Here is an 18,234-nt window from a genome sequence, read left to right on the forward strand (position 1 = left end):
CTGCCTGGTGCCTCTCACTCTTTCGCTCCCTCACTCACTCCCTCACTCACTCTCTCACTCACTCGCTCGCTCACTCACTCCCTCACCCGCTTGCTGGCGCCGACTCACGCCGGCCTCCCTCCAACTGGGTGACGTCAAGCCGAACAAGCTCTGACGGAGCGAGGGACAAAAGAGGCAGAGGAGAGAGAGCGAGAAGGAGGGAGAAGCGGAGAGCTCGTGGATTTATGCAGCCCACTCAGTCCCAGCCGGGTGCGTGCACACACTCACCCAAACACAATCACGGACACACACAAACACACACACACACACACACACACATATCAATATTCTGAAATGGGCACATACACATGTGAATGCGCTGAGACACGCACGCACACACACACACACACACACACACACACACAAACACACGTGCAGGCACAAAGGCGAGCACACGGCCCCAGCGAAAGGCAGGCTTGGCCAGCAAACGCGTCCATGGGGAGGTTGCTGATTCTGTCCAATACAGCCCTGCCTGCTGACAAAGAGACCATTCTCCACTGAGGAGGCCTGAATAAAACGCTAGCTCAGTGTATCTGTGTTTGGGACTGACTCTGTGTGTGTGTGTTTAAAGATTCTGTGTGTTGTGGCTCAGGTTGTGTGTGTCTCCTCTGCAGCTGTGCTGCGAATCCTCCTGGAACACCGCGGCAACCTCGGCGCATCGGCAGGACAGCGAGGGCTATTCATCCCCCCGCCTGGCAGAGAGCAAATCAGCTCAGGCCTCTCCACAAAGAAAGCCAACTTAGCAAGCGTGACACGGCGGATGATGGATCCTTCGCCTCTCCTCTCTCTCTCTCTCCCTCTCTCACACACTCTCTTAATCTCTCCACTTATTTTCCTCTAACCAGGCCTTTTCGACATATCATTGAAATAAACCCAATACGCAGGCTCTAGTGGCGGCTAAAATATGTCCTCAAATGGCGTAGTAGAAAAGAAAGAAGAGAGAGAGAGAAAGAGAGAAGAGAGAGAGAGAGAGAGAGAGAGAGAGAGAGAGAGAGAGAGAGAGAGAGAGAGAGAGAGAGAGAGAGAGAGAGAGAGAGAGAGAGAGAGAGAGAGAGAGAGAGAGAGAGAGTGTAAGAGAGAGAGAGTGACAGGGGAAAAAAGACTGGGTGTTGCATGTAAGGGGCAGCCGTGGCCCACTGGTTAGCACTCTGGACTTGTAACCGGAGGGTTGCCGGTTCGAGCCCCGACCAGTGGGCCGTGGCTGAAGTCCCTTGAGCAAGGCACCTAACCCCTCACTGCTTCCCGAGCGCCGCCGTTGAAGCAGGCAGCTCACTGCGCCGGGATTAGTGTGTGCTTCACCTCACTGTGTGCTGTTTGTGTTTCACTAAATCACTGATTGGGTTAAATGCAGAGACCAAATTTCCCTAACATGATCAAAAAAGTATATATACTTATACTTACTTATGTAGCAGACGCCTCAAACCATGTGCAGGAGGTGCCTCGTACCTTCCCCTCACTTGAGCTGAAGGCCACGTGATGGCGTTTCAAAGGCAAAGGCACACATTCATCCAGTTCGCGTCAAACAGAATTTGTTTTGATGCTGTCACATGTTGGCTCCAGCACAGCAGGACAGCAAGGAGAGCAGTGTGATGGGAGCGGAGGAGAGTCAAGAGCACTGTGGGGGTTGCCAGATAGGACTCTACAGCACACTGTACCTGTCAGACGTCTACCCCAAAGCATCCTACTCACCTCTTGATTAGCGTTGGAGGAGTAACACGTAGCCCGTTGCCAGATTTTCACAGGTGAAATGAGAAACATCCCAGAGAGCAGTAAGGAGTTTTCTTGGCTTGACCTCAACAATTCAGGGTTAATCGGACATCTCCTTCATCAGCAGGGCTGCACTAACTCTCATTTCCCTCTCATTAGTTATTGCCGTCCGGCAAAGCTATTTGTTTACCCCTTAAAAACGATTGGCTCCACCATTTGCATAATGTGAGCAATAATAAAGCACTTCATCAAACACTCCTGCACAACAAGGACACACATTTGACCTGTGAAAGTTAAAACAACTGACTTCATCAGGCTGAGATGACCTTAACAACATTCAGATCTTCAGAGGATTTAAGTTTCATGGACTTTACAGCACTGGGATTTCACACCTGTTCACATTCTGCAAAACGGTTCCCTATCTCATCCCTGTTCCTCGTGATCAGCGGCTTAGTGTCCACTGCAAACCATCTGACTCTGTGGCTTTGCCTTAGTCTGGCTAAGCAGTCATGTGCATGTTGTGTGGGTGCCCCCACCTGGTGGGCTTGAGCTACTGCAGCTCAATGTATCCCATGATTCCCACCTACTAAGATCACTATTTTTTTTAATTTTTATTTTCTAATTCCAGTTTACTGCGATCACGGCGAGACTAATGAATTTAATCAGCTGCTGATTATGGCTCCTTTCAAGGCAAAGATCTATCCATTGTGTCCTCTGTAGGGGTCTTCGTTAAATCGGAATTTGAAAATCTACAGACACCACTCAGAAACTGGACTGAAAAGAGAGCCCTTTCTAGCCATTCCTGATAAATCATATTTTTAAATAATAAATTATCAATCACTATTGTAGTTGATGAACCAAAAATGATCTGAATTGATTGGTTGCTATCTGTGCCCTGAGATATGAATATATTTCAGAGTGAAATGAAGAGGTAAAAAAACATAACATTTGCCATTATAATCCACCTCATTTGACAGCATGTGAGTCAAGAGTGAGGAATTTTCCAGGAATATGGTCAAGGTTCCGTCTCAGGATTTGACCTTCACACCTGCTGTTTTTTTTTGTGTGTGTGTTTTTCCCTCCAAGTGGGCACAAGGACACGGGCTGGGTGAAAAAAAAAAACACCCTCTCCACACTAAGAGGCCCAAGGTTAACGGAACACCTACTGCAGGCTAATGATGCCATTGAAACATCCAGCAATGAGGGAGGAGGTCAAGCTGAAAAACCAGGTCACATGGAAATGTTTGTGTGTCTGTGTATGTGGATAGGGGGCAGGTGGAACAGATGTCTCACACACACACACACACACACACACACACAGAGCATAATCTATTGTCCCAGGGGAGGCCTCATCTAACGGAGCGTCACCTGAGCAGAGGGCTTGGTAACCAGTGGTGGCCACACCACCTGAGGCCCTGGGCCCAAACCAGCCCATTTCACCATTACAACACAGCAAATGGCAGAGTAAACCTGAGGCCCTGAAACTGAGTGAGACAACTGTGAATCTGAACTTGTGTTTAAAGCTACAGAACACACTAAAGCTGGTCACATTTGCTTTCACATTTGTCCACATGCCGTGCAGGAAAATTCAGAGGCTCAAAATGGTGTCAGGTTATTCTTCACTGTGTCTGTGTGGCTGTGGAGGTAATTTTTTTGGGAGTGTTTCGTGTTTGACACCATCCAGAGTACGACAACAAAAGCAAGAGTGAGACTCCAGTGAGTGAGACTCAAGGGTTTGCCACAGATGCTCGACTGTGCTGTGAGCTTTCAATTGAGACAATGAACAGATTTAATGTGGTTTGGAAAAAAAAGAAAATCCTGTGGTCTGCTGTTGTTTTAGTTCTAGAGGAAAACAACCTTGGAGATGCCAAGAGAAAGTTAAAAAGAAAATAGCCACAGCGATTCTCTGGAGCAGAACAAATACCCTTTTTTTCGATTGTGCCAGATCGATAGGCCAGATTGAATGGGTGCTCACTGCTACCTCGGCTTCCCGTAACTCTCCTCACCTGGCACTCACTGGGACATGGCTGGACAGACAGACAGACACAAACACAAAGACCATTCAGATAAATGCCTTTCACATTTACTGTACAGGCACAAAAGTTGGTACTGTATTCCGACAGAAAAAAATACATTTTTTGATTTGTGTCAGATTAAGGCCCATCTTTTGCCCTAACCTTATGCATTTCTAAAGAATGCCTTTTGCATTCAATTTCCATGTGTGGATGCCTGTGTTTGATCTGTATTGTCTTAGCTGGCCATGGCCAAAGATCCCCAACACCCGCTCATGCGTAAAGTGACCATTTGCTCCTTGTTCTGGCCCCTCTACTGAGAGATAACTCAGTCCTGGGCCTACTTGATGTCTTGTGGTGAGATAGGCCAACCTCATTATCATACAGTATTGCTCTGTAAATATGTGTTGTGAATAATACATTCATGTTTGGTCTTGAATTGATACTTGTAACGTGGGCAACAGTCTGATCATAGTTTCGTTACAATTGAATGTATCTGTGCATAGTTGTAGACTAAGAATTCCACTGTAGCATAAAGTTATGATATCCACCAGGGATTTCTTCTTTCTCCTTTTCCATCTCCACTCTCCTCTTGAGCCAGGCCCTTGTGGCTTGGGGCCCGTCCACACGGAGACGCTTTTTAGGTTAAACGCAGAGTTTAACCTAAAAAGTTTTTGCTTCGTCTTGGCTGAGCGTCCAAACGAATCCTGTAAACGCACTGCCCGAAACCGCACTTTTCTGAAACCTGGTCCCAGAGTGGAGAAATCTGAAACCGTAGCCCGGTTGAATTCGTTTAGACAGCGAAACCACACATCCTGCTTGCGCATCGATGATGTCATCGCCACACCTCAGCTGCCCTGGACTTGCACTTATAGTATTGCCTAACAATACTAGTTTTCATACATGACATTACCTACGATTACACTCCGTTAAGATAAATATCACAACTGGTGCTGCGCAGCGCCGATAGCTTATGACTTGGTGATCTGAACACTGTTTTTTCCCGGTGTTTTTTAATGCATTCTAGCTACTGTCAGTGACGCGAGAGAACTTAAGTTATTAGTAAAGTGCGGTGTAAGTTTAGGCTACATTAATTTGTGCGTAGTGCCAGTGTCATTCATTTATTTTACATGTCTTACAACATATATACATCCATTCACAGTCGAGCGAAATCAGATATAAGCATACAAAGACGCTTAGAACTCACGTTAAGCCGATGGTAGCGCACTGAATGCAAATGCGCGATTTGATTTGATGCAGGCAAACGTATTGACTGTTAGTAACGAAGGTTTTATAGCAATATTATAAATGTGGCGACAGAATAGCCTAGAACTTGGGTAAGCCTTGCGTTTAGTAGCCTAATTGCGGTGATAGCCAAAACTAATGTGAATCACGGACTATCCTACGACCAAAGAAAGTAAAGGTGATTAGTAGGCCTACCTGCGTTAGCCAAATAAAGGACGGGACTGCACCCTTCACAAACCGTAAAATAAAGTTTATTAGTTTTACAGTTGACTACAGTTGACAGTTCACCATCAGTCCACACAAACAATTCTGGTTTCCTTGCACTAGCCATTTCGTCATAGCCTATTCTGTCTGTTTGTAAAGCACACACATTTTGCTCAATTTCTGTAAAGAAACAGTGCCATCTATAGGCCTGGGGTATGAAGTAATGTGTTGAGATGGATCCATTTGGACGCAAATATTCTTGATGCGGTTTCAGGGAAGACGGAGGAAAAAAAGATCGGTTTCGTACGTGTGGACTAGCCCTTGGTCTTCTGCCTCTCTCCCCCTCTTCTATCTCTGTCTCCCTTTGTCTCTCTCTCTCTTTCTCTCTCTCCATTTCCTCTATTTTTGGATTTCTATTGTTTTATCTGGTGTATCTGTAAATTCTTGTTAACTGGTTAAGTTTATCTCTGTTTGATAAGCTTCCTTTGTTCCTTTGGTTGTTACTTTGTTACAGTAGACCATGTGAGTTTACTTGTACATCCAACTGAAGTGATATTGGTTACATTTACCTTTAAGGCTTAATGCCTAATAAATTGTTAATTTGCCTACCAATCGGATAACTTTAATTCTTGTAGTGTGCCATGCCATTCTCCTCCATAGCTGATAAGCTAGTTACTTGGTAATTGATTGGTGATAGAAATTATTAATCAAATGGAGTCAGATTAACGAGTATGTAATAATATCATTGCCATTTAACTCTTCACACTATTTGTCCACACAAGCCCCTTCAAGTGAGGATATAGCTCGATGTCTCTGTTTCCGAGGCTATATATATATAATTTCTGAGCGTCTTACATCAGTAACAGTGACAATTGTATCACCTTGATGACAAATACTCCACCCTGATGGGTATGTGTACATGTGTGTGTGTGTGTGTGTGTGTGTGTGTGTGTCTGTGTGTGCCTGTGTTGTGTATGTGAGTTTGTTTGTTGTGTACATGCGCGCGCGTGTGTGTTGTGTGTGGGGAGGTGGCCGGGTGATGAAATCACTAAACTGTGTTTTCAGCAGTGTGAGGTGGCCATGCATGGCCCTACGCTGTATCTCAGACACACCTGCTCTGACTTCACACAGCTGGGGCTGCCACTCCTCCCTCCTCTGACCAGACGTCACCTCACACAGCCTGCAGGGACCCACTGTCCTCAGGGGTGGGGTGGGGGAGGGTGGCGGACACCACCATTAGATCTGCCACAGAGCGGCCGGTTGAAGCGGGTCACGGTCCGAGGCCACACTCTTGGCCGGCGGGGTCAGAGGTCGCCATCTCTATCACATCTGATCAATCGGAGGAGTCGAAGCGACAGAGTGGACATGAAAGGTGCGGTGTGTCGTGACAACCCGAGTGATCGAAGCTGGGTCAATCGCGATCAGTGTCAGCGTCACCCATAACCGGCCGTGAGGGAGTGCTCGTAGCAGCTCGGACAGGGGACTGGGGATGTGTGTATATAGTCAATTTACTCATCGCCGCCCGGCCCTGCCGTCAGCAGCACTGCTGGTAAACAGTCACGACATGACAAATTGTTACGCTGCAGAAAGAGATGGAGGCCAGAGACCCAAGACACAGCAGGTGTAAAACAACACAAAGCTTATTGGAGTACAAACTAAACTGAAATAGTATCAAATACCATCAAATATTAGTTCCTACCAGCCACAAACATATAAACAGTAGCTAGCTGACACTGAGTAAATAATATGATATAATAATATTTGGCCAGTGTAATGGCCAACAATTTGGACAAATACCAACTGTATCTATAGAGAGGAGGTATTTCCTTATACGGTAAGGTAGTTATTTCCTAAAATGGTGGAACAACTTTGCGCCTTCGCATTCGCCATCGAACAGTTTTGTACAAGTAGCTTGGAGCATCACGCATGTTTTCTGCCTTGTGTTATTCCCTGTCTTCATGTCTCCAGGAATCAGCTTGAATATTTCAAATTACCTTGCCTTGCCCTGCCTTGCCAGAGAGTCCTGGAGCCTTGTGTAAGTAATGCACACTTCTTAGGCATGCATACTTATGAGGCTCTGTGTGTAGGCTGTGTGTGCTGGGTCACGGCTCTGTGTGGGTATGCTGGAGAGTATTAGCACTTGCTGGAGTGCAATGCGGAAAGTCTTACTGGTGTGGCATCGACTACTGGAAGCGTAAACGGAACGCAACGGAAAGTTTGTGCAGGAAACAGGCCATGGAGTTGGGCCAATTTCATATGTCCTATTGTGTGCACAGTAGCACTTTAGGTGCTCAATTCTTGTTATGATGTTCAAGAGTGTTGAAAAATGTGGGTATGAGTGTGCAGGTGTGCAAACAAATCAATAAGACTGTCTTCTATATTGATCACACACACAGTTGAAAGTCCTGATCATTGGCAATATATTTGACTGTGATGACGGAACATTCACTGACCATCACTGAAGGCCTATTTTTTTATTTTTTATTGGCAAGCCAAAACAGAATGACAGAATTCAGAATGTGGTGCCAGAGAGACTGTGAAAGCCTTTGCCGTTAAGTATGTGCAAATGTGTAAGTGTGTGTGGATGAGCCTGATATAGAACTTGCTGTGCACCTCATCACTGGTTGACAAGCACAAACAATATTCATATGAGCAGTTGTTTTTCACGCGTGTGCTTTATAGTAAGATGTCCCAGGGGTGTGATCATATCAGCGACTCATTTGTCAGCGACTATCGACACTTGTGAATGGGAAAATCTATCAGGGAAGACATGGAGATGAAAGGGAGGTTTGTCGATAATGAAAAAAAGTACCAGGGGAGGGCTATTACCTGAGGCATCATGTCAGATGGTGCAGGTGATGGGTGTTTTAGCATGCAGATATAGACATTCACACACACACACACACACACACACACACACACACACACACACACACACACACACACACACACACGTACACTTGATGAGGCACTTCACAAGAACGTGTACATAAATCCTTCCTGCATGAAAATGAACCGAGGGGAAAAAAATATTGCATTTTATTCACTACTGCAGTGTGCACACAAGGAGAAAGGAAAGCATGGAAATGCACGCAGCTCTCCATTTTGCCAGCTGATTAGCAGGGAGTGAATGAGAGGCTGGAGATAAAGAGAGACACACAAATAACTAGAGAGGTGAGCATGTCATATAAGGCATGACTAGGGGCACAGAGTGGCCATGCCCACTGCGTGCAGATGAAGGGATGATGCTGGAATCTATTCAACATCACTGGGCTTCTGAAGAGCTGAACTAAACTACAAATGGGATGTAAAAAATAAATAAATAAGTAAATAAATAAATACATGAGAGCCACTCAGAAGTTCATTCGTTGCTTTTTCTCCCATCCCCCACTTGACTCTCTGCTCGTGGCTCTCATGGAGGATGGGGAGGAATGCCTGGGAGCTGCTGCTGCCAGGCCGAGGACACTGAACGGGGATCGGAGGAAATCGGGCTGTCGGGTCTCAGCCAGGCCGGACCATATAATGCCGACGCGGGCGAGGAGATGAGAAGTGCGTGAGCATTTCCGCCGTCCTGCTTGCCGGCCATGCCCTGGGCCAATCAGACATCCTGACTCCGATGACCCCCCCCCCCCCACTTGCAGTGAACTCATCTATCACTTAGTCTCAGCGTGCTATCCCAGACAAATGCACGAACATGCAAACATGCTTGTTTGGTTGCAATTTCTTGATAACAGTAGAACCGCATACTAGTTTCTTTGTTTTTCTTCTGCACATCACAAGCCCAAAGTCATTTGTATGGATCTTTTTTCCAGACAGTACCAATTGTGTGCACGGTGTGTACTGTGGAAACCAGCACTCAGTACATTTTGCTGGATATCTCATTGTGCTGCACTTTCATCCAATTGGCTTATGTGGGCTTTCAGTAAAGCGAGGCTGAGTAGACAACGATAGCATTATCATTTGTTGCATCACTATTTCTTTAAGCCCATCTTACATGAGGAATTGGTCTATTTTGTTGAATGACCCCATGTAATTCCACGTACTAAAGAGGAGAGTTAGGAAGCACTTCAAGCAACATGGCTACAAATGCAGCGATGCCAGCAATACAAAAAAAAACCCTCTTTTCTGTCTCCAGCTGGAGAGAATGGGAGGGATTCTAGGGTGTGCTAAGGACAGCGGCAGACTGGGAGACGCAGAAGAAAGTGCTTTTCTGTGTTGTTGGAACAATAAAGGAGCCAGGTCATTGTTCCTGCTGCGTCCGATGCCCCAAGGGCCTGCCAGGGCTGGGATGTGCCGCCCTCACCCCGGAGATGCCCGCCACATTAAAGCCTCGGCCTTGCACGCCACCCAAGACCTCGGAGGATGGGGCATTCACAGAGCAGCTTGACTCACTGAGACGCACGTGGAAAATGAGCCCGGCTGGCCATGACATATTTGCACAATGCATGCATGCCTCTCGCTCTTGTACTGCTTTATATAGTAAATGGGGGACCAGATTTATTCATTTATTTATTTCCTCAACATCTCCTGCTTGAAGAATTCAAATTAAATGGAGACTATTGCTGGCTACCGCTGTGACATCCTGGGAAATGGTGTATGCGAGACTTGTAAGATTTCTCCCATGGCACTAAAGCAAATGGCTGACGATAGCAACGACACAATAGCACACGTGAATGTTCTGATGTGTCGTGTGTTGTGTTCAAAGGAGGAGAAACTCTAGTTCTCCATTTATTCCACTCACAGCGAACACACACACACACACACACACACACACACACACACACACTCCAGGGGAACAAGACCCCTGCATTCCTTGTTTGCATTCACCGACAACCCACTTTCAGCTCGTTATCCAATCAGTGGGAGTAAATGAATCACTAATTAGGGCATCCATAATGGCCACTGGGAGAGACGCGAGCGAGAGAGGGAGGAGGAGGGAGGAGGATGGGAGGGGGGTTTCGCAGGTGAGGGAGAATAAATCACAGCTGGCAGTGCCCAGGAACCCACAGCAGCCGGGCAGCCAAATTGCCCATTTGACCTTTCCCACTGATGTGGAACTTATTGTCATTGTAAACTTCGGGAGGGATTTCTTTTCACTACTACTGGTATGATTTTACAGCACACCGCCAACAACTATCTATCATCAGCTATCTTTATGTATCATCAAAAAAGTAGACTGATTCGTGGTAGCGTAAGTTAGCGGTTTCCATCCGACTGATTTGGGATATGACCCTAGTTTGTATCACCTCGGCGTTACCCTTCCTGCAAAAGATATGCAAACTCTAACACACCCGTGGTAAAAGTCCACTGCATTTTTGCCTACCGTCGGCAACGTGACTTGTGATGGGTGTTTCTGTGTTTGTGTGTGCATGACTGGCTCAGTGAGACGCGATTGCATACGCATCCCCTGTCTTTCCCCCACGCATGTCTGACTCGCCGTAATGTCCAGCAGCTCGGCTTCACGCTTGGTGCACGCATACACAAATAGACGCTAATACTGCGGCTCTTGCACACGACTATTTCAACATCGCGGTCCATATGCTCACGCACATAAATTACAAATGTATGTAAATGAATTAAGCATCAAGTCAAAAAGGGTGCAGAGGAGAAGGATGGGTGCAGTGATGGGGGGATAGAGAGAGTGAAAGAGAGAAAGGAGATTGGTCACAGAGGATCCTTTCACAATGCCCATCTCATGCCTTTAAGACACAAACAGCGAAGTGAATGCCAGGCCAAGCATTGAGTACACAGCACAGCCAAAATATTTTTCAGACCAATAGATAGTGCGCTGCACTGCGTTGCACTCTCTCTGTGTCTTTCTCTCTCTCTCTCTCTCTCTCTCTCTCTCTCTCTCTCTCTGTGGACCATTGCATTTGGAGAGGAGAAGGCATTACTTCCAGCTGACAGAAAGCTGTTTACAAAACCTCAATCTTAGCCAGGGCCCTGCGCATCTCCCGTTGTTCTCCTCAAAGCAGGCCAGAACAAAGCCAATCAATCACTGTTATTTTCACCGCTGTGGGGGTCGAGGGGGAGAGCACGGAGATGCAACATGGCGAGGTTTTCACTGGCCTGTAAGCCGGCCAACACATGTCCACTCAACGTAGCCAGGAGAGCAGTGTAAGAACAATTTCCTTTCTGTAAACGCACTCAGAGAAGAAGAACAGTAAAGATCAGGGGAGGGGGAAATAAACGCCATATAGAGAACTGCATCGCTCTCTGTCACAGCACGGACAGACACATTTATGGGGACAGGCCAGCCAAGTGACAAAGGTGGTTATGTAAACAATCATGACTGCATTAAATGCATTAAGCATAACACAACTATTATATCTACCAAAAATGTTCTTTTTCATTTCAGTTAATATCTTTATATTTGACAATACAATGTGTGCATTTCTGCATGCATGTGTGTAAGCAGATACTGTATGTAAGTCAGTAAGCATAAGCGTGGCGTTGTAGTGAGTACTGAAACCTGCACACAGGCATCATGATATAAACAACCCTTTTGCTAATCACAATAGGAACCTGGCAGACCATCCTCATGTCAATATATGTGACTCTGGTCCAGTGGCTTCTTATACAAAAAAGAGGCCAAGCACTTATGACATAAAAGAACTCAATCAGGCCAAGTAGACTACTGCATGCGTACATTTAGGCTAAGTGGTCAGACATCACTGACCTAAGCGAGGACGTAAAAAGCAGACACGGGCCTCGGAGACAGAGAGACGTGCCCAGCTGCCCACCCTGAGGCCACTGAGGAGACATCATCACACAACGCTGGGCCACAACCAGAGGAGCTGTTGATACAATATTGACACGGCATTAATGTCTGTCTCAATGGGGAGGGCCGCAGACAGCAAGTCGAGCGAGGGCCAGATCGCGTGAAGACTGACCAGACCTGCCGTGTTTGGGCCCCGAGTGGCCAACTGCGGATGAAAAACATGCACAGGCCTATTTGTCTGTGTGCATTACTCTCAGACAGTGGGGCATTCATTCCAACCACACATCCATCCACATACACTTACACAAGAGGCTGGGGGCAGATAAATCATACACACCAACTCACTATTCCTTTCTCTCTCTCTCTCTCTCTCTCTCTCTCTCTCTCGCTCTCTCCTTCTCTCTGACACACACATACTGTATACAAAATGTCTTGCAGCTGGACAGCTTTTGAAGCATTCTATATAATACAGTATATGGCACCCATGATGAGATCTGAATGGTAGGCCTCCTTACAGTCAAATAACTGACATAGAAGTGCAGAAAAGAAGATGTCCCACAATCCCTCACTGTGTTTCTGTAAAGCTAAAATTACAGTCATTACTCTTTTTTTCAGTGATGAAGCTTCCTAGGGCTACTTTGTTTGGGGCTGTTTTGAGTTCCTGATGCGGTTTTGAAAATGGAGCAGAACACAGCCTATTTTATAATCTATTCAGTCCTTTCAGTGTCATTTTGAAAACCAGCCAACCTTCACATCTGGATCATTTTTCTGACCAAAAGTGCTTCATTGGAAACCTCTGAGAGATTGTTTTGAGAGGACAAATCATCCTCAACTCAAAGACTCAATGCAGCTCTGGCGGCTTGTTTTTATTCGCCCTATTGTCTGCTATGGCTGGTCAGGTCCATAATTTGATGTGAAGAAATGGCATCAATAGATACTGTGAGAGCACTCCAAAAACAAACACAAGCAAACACAGATACTCAGGCACACACACACACACACACACACACACACACACACACACCACTCTCTACAGTATTCTCTTTCATAGTGGGGTAGCCACTGTTACAGCTGCTTTGACTCCATGGAGCCCAGCCATAAAGTAACACTATGCACTAGCACCACTCCATGCGACTGCTGATGCCGATGCTGATGACGGTGGAATCCAAACCCTATTCGGCGAGACAACTGCGCAGGAGTAAATGATATTCCTCCTCAGCATACTGCCAATAATACTTCTTGGTAAATATCCCAGATAGCATGCATCTCCATCTCCCTCTCTCGCTCTGTATTTGTGTCGACAGTACGCACCTCTTTCTCTCTCCATCTACGTCTCATGAAACCCATTGACTTTCCTCTCAAGTATTCATCTCTGATATAATAAAACATGTATGAAGCATATTTAACATTTAAAGGTGCAGCCAGGGCTTTCGCAGGAAGTAGCATTTGTTTGTGTTTTGTGCCTTTTCACACTGGCGAATTTTATGTACCAGAATCGCGGAATGACTGTCCCTTTCACATAGACCGAGGCGGAACGGCGGGACAAAGTGTCTCGCCAAATTTACTACCAAGCCCCAGAGACATTTTGCCGAGTTTTTTCGTTCCGGCACCAGTGTGAATGGGTCAAGGCGGAAAGGGGAATCTGGGCGGGCATTTCGATGCTATGTCCAGCCCACCACAGGAGATTGCAAATAAATCTAACTGATCAAAAGCTATAAATCTATAAATTCACAAAGTCTCCAGTCAGTCAATGCCTGCTAGAGTTGACTGTAGCTTGGAATGCAATCAGTTGCCATAATAGGCTATCCTAAAATCCAGCGAAAAAACAAAGCATGAACTCAAACACAAAAAGACGGCAAAAAGATGTCTCCTCTTCCCGCAAATTTAGCGGGATCTCTGTGTGAAAATGCCTTATGTTTAAATGTGTTAGTGGACGCTTTTGTGCAGGAAAAACATATATTATACTACAGAGAAATGTTGTTTGTTTCCAGTTTTCGGAGCCATGGCTGCCTACAGAGACCAGGGTTTTTACAGTGTACTCACAGAATGTGCAGCTAGCCGTCATGAGGAGATGATTGCTGAGAGTGACAAAAAATGTAATGGGCTTGAAATCACGTAAAATCCCCGACTGCACCTTTGATCACTTATTCATAAGCGCAATATACACATCATCCTGTTCAGTATAGTACCATTCAGTAGAGTCCGTCTGGAGCTGAGTGGGTTGGCTCATGCATTTGCATGCTCAAAGGCCTTGGAAAAGCCTCATGGTGAGTGTGCCCTGCTTCTGCTCTGACCTGAGGTGGCATAAATATGCATGACCTGGGAAAGCAGGAAGTAATAGCTGAACACACACACACACACACACACACACACACACACACACATGCAGAAACACGCATACAGTGCACACACAAACCCCTCACCTCTCCCCATCGTCTCTCCTCTCCTCATCGTACAGGGGCAAGGGTTCACTGGCAGTTCACATGGATATCACCCATGCATTCCCACTACACTGCTCTTTCTAGGGGTTGAGAGGAGTTAGAGTTTGTATGTGTGTGTGTTTGTGTGTGTGTCAATACGTGCACCCCTGTGGGACTGTTTGTGTTTGAGTTTGTGTGTGTGTGTGTGTGTGTGTGTGTGTGTGTGTGTGTGTGTGTGTGTGTGTATGTGTGTGTGTTAATCAACATGTAGACCCATTTTGGGCTGTTTGTGTGTGTGTGAGAGAGTGTGTATGCGCATGTGTTTTCTATTGAACAGAAGTGTTGCTAGTACACTCACTCAGACCTCCATACACACAAAAAGCTCTTTTCGAGTCACCCAACCCAGCCTCCTTCAGTCCACTGACTCAACTGGCCATCGTTATGGACAAAGCGGATCGGTGGCACAGAATACATTAACATATACTGAACCTTTGTGCCACTGCTGAACAGCATGGCCACTCCAGGGTCTCTCATTTATTGACCAGCCGTTGAGCTGTTTGCACGGGCGTCCCTGATGCCGCGAGCCTCCTCTGGGGGCCCTAATGATGGCACACACGGTCTCCCTTTGTGCATGGTTGTGCATGAGAAAGTAGCCGCGTTTGACTGAAATATTAGTCGGATCCCCATCTCTCTCTTCCCTGTTCTCCTGGCTTGTCTCTCTCTCTCAGGCTTATCATTGGTGCTGTGGAGGGAAAATAGGGAGAAGATACAGCCTCTCAGCCGCCACCACCACCAAAACACTGTCTTTTGCTTTCTCTCCCCCGTTTGGTCTCTTCCCCTCTCTTGCGTTTAAGAGATCTGCCATGCTGTGCCTTCTTCCTCTTTTTGTATTACGCTCCAGAGTTCTGTTTCTCCTCAGGGCTATTAAGACCACAGCGAATCAGAAACACTCTGCTGTAGTTTGAAAATGATAATTTCTCCCCCGACTGTGCTTAATGGCAGCATTACTACAATTATGTTTAAAGATACAAAGCTCCTGCATTTATGTCTACCATTAGCTATGTTCTTATATAAAGAGTCTAATATATAAACTGAGCTGAGGGGAGACATGTTTGGTTCTAGGTCATTAAAAACTTTTTTATTACCCAACTTAGGTCCACCTAAAACAGCAAACATCTCAGAAACCCCAAAACTTAGCTGACTCCTTAATCAAAGGCACAGTCTCTATTATCTAATTGGCTTTTTCTTGCCTTATTCTCTACACACACAAAAAAAACACTATTAGGGCTGCTGAACTGTGCTGTACATCTTCACTTTTAAGGCTGCGCTGTGCTGTTTAACACTGCTCTACTACTGCATTCAAGTCATTTCTCCTACACCACAGCAGCCTCAAAGCAAGGCTCACTAGAGCCCCCTGGTGGCTCTGAAAGGAACATACTGTCTCCTAACACCACTTGCAAGGCTTCCGTTTTACTGTAGCACTTGGGTCCAATCTGCCTGATTGCACTGCAGCACTTCTCCATACTCTGCTGCAGTGAACAGAGACACCCTGGCCAGCACCACCCCCTCGTCCAGTCCATCCCTCAGGAGCCCCCACTTGCTCATTCAGTTTCGCTGGACAGCCGACCACCTCGGGTGCATCTCATTACTTGATCTGATCTCCTCGGCCCCTTTCCACCGCATCCCCCCTCAGCAGGGCAGCTCCCTCTGCGTGACGCGGATGTAATGCCTTTGCCATGTTCAAAAAGGAGGCCCCGAAATGTATTATTAAATGATGCAGGCGGACATGGTCACGGAAAACGGAGGCTCTGCCACGCTTCCCTGCTTGGCTTGGGGGGGGGGGGGAGCAAGTCCAGACAAGCGCAACGGGAGATCAAAGACATGGCTCACTGGTCTTTCAGTTGAGTCCTCTATTTCAGTGTGTGGTCAAGGATGTGTTTGTAACTGGACATGTTCTGGCCTGTCCAGACACTGTCAGACTTGAAATGGTCTGGGTCACGACACCGACTTTCATTTAAAAAGAGCACCTCAAAAAAAGCTGTGGTGGTACAAAGATTGAAAACTGGAATGTGTATTTGTGTACCGTATATTGTGAAATTTGACAATGGTTGCAGAACCAAATGTCATCCTTTCAGCATGAACAGGTCACTGGAAGAGCTTCTTCAACGCTCATGCACGCTGAAAATCTGTAAGTGTCTTACATAAGGGATTTTCCTTACCTTTCGATGTTCTAAATTCTTGAGCTCAGAAATATATTTCATTTAAAAAAACTAAAGTGTCAGAGTAATATGAAATGGAGTATGATAAATGCAGCGTGTTCATTCCATTTCTGTGAGTGAGTGGGGCGGTGTGTACATATATATATGAGTATGTGTGTGTGTGTGTGTGTGTGTGTGTGTGTGTGTGTGTGTGTGTGTGTGTGTGTTCATCAGAAAAAAATGAGCAAAAACACCAAAGCAGTTTGAGCTTCTTTTTCATCTCATCATTTCGTATCATTGCCTGTGATAGGTCTTACATACTCTGGCAGATGGCAAGCTGTCACCTCACTACTTCAGTAGACCTCAGCCTTTTTTCCCTATAATATAAGATGCCTCCAGTTTTAACTCAAGCAGTGAGGAGCCTGAATCCTTCAAGCTGAATCATCAGTGTCACGTCGGTGTGCATGAATGAACAGAACAGCAGTCAAGGGAGAGACCAAATGTTCTAAGATACTTTGGAGTTTGATTGTTTGGATGCAGGATTTTGTAGGAGCTTAAGTGAACACAGGTTTGAGAAGTTTTGCCTGAGGGTAAGCACTTCCACTACTTCCCTCGATGTCCCTTTAGAGTGTGAAAATACAGATCTGGTGTGTCTGATAAGGTTGTGAGGGTGTGGAGCCACAAATCCAGGGAAAAGGAGACAGAGAGAGAGAGAGAGAGAGAGAGAGAGAGAGAGAGAGAGAGAGGACGGGTGTGTTCGTGTGTCCATGTGCGTGTGTGTGTAGGTGTGTGTGTGTGTATGTTTCTATACCTGTGAGTGTGCATGCGTGTGTGTGTGTGTGTGTGTGTGTGTGTGTGTGTGTGTGTGTGTGTGTGTGTGTGTGTGAGAAAGAGACAGAGAGAAAGAGACAGAGATTGTGTGAGAGAAGAGAAACTGAAAGCAAGAACAGAGCTTTGACTCACCGTCGCTGCAGAGTGGTCCTCCGTACGACGTCATGCTGCAGTCACAGGTGAAGCCCTCCCACTGCTGAAGACACACGCCCTGGTTAGCACAGGAGTCCTCCTGACACGTGGTGCTGGGGCCTGCACATGCAGAGAGACAGGACAGAGAGACAGAGAGAGATAGAGAGAGGGAAAAGGAGAGGGGGAGGAAAAAAAGAGAGGGAAATAGAACAGGGTGGGAGAAATATATATTTACTTTGCTTCAAATTTCTGTTCTGTATTATATTGCATTGTGCTTGTATTGCACATATTGCTCTGTTGCTCGGGGTTTAAAAGATTGTTTATGTTTATGTTAGCTGAGTTTACTCTACTGGTGAGAAATTCAGTCATTCGCCCGTTTCATTTAGAACTGTGTCCAATGACTTTGAATGAGACAGCAGAAGAGATGGGAGATTCAAAAAGACTTCCATTGTTGAACAATAACAGCGCCAGTCCCATACACCACAAACAGGTATGGCGAACATACACATAAACAAGGAGGCCATTTACCCAGCAGTTCACAACGTTAAGGTGTGTGTCTTTAACTTAGCCACATCCATTACCAGAATAGCTTAATCGAGCTTGCATGCCATCACAGCAAATGCAGGTGTACAGTATGTGTGTGCTTTTTTCCCCCTTTTTTTTTCTTTTTTTCTTCCTTTTTCTTCCAGTGGAGTTCAAGCACAATGGTATCTTACATCCACTCA

The 18,234-nt window shown here is 46.0% G+C and overlaps 1 protein-coding gene across 1 annotated transcript in view; it reads right to left on the reverse strand.

Annotated features, from left to right (window-relative positions):
• LOC121685278 (neurexin-1a-like) overlaps positions 1-18,234 on the reverse strand; it is a 278,292-nt gene that overhangs the window by 124,699 nt on the left and 135,359 nt on the right. Inside the window, 1 exon segment of the mRNA XM_042065720.1 lies at positions 17,510-17,629. Within this exon segment, the coding sequence (XP_041921654.1) occupies positions 17,510-17,629 (120 nt within the window).

This window comes from Alosa sapidissima, chromosome 16, assembly GCF_018492685.1.
Source record: "Alosa sapidissima isolate fAloSap1 chromosome 16, fAloSap1.pri, whole genome shotgun sequence".
Taxonomy (NCBI): Eukaryota; Metazoa; Chordata; class Actinopteri; order Clupeiformes; family Clupeidae; genus Alosa; species Alosa sapidissima.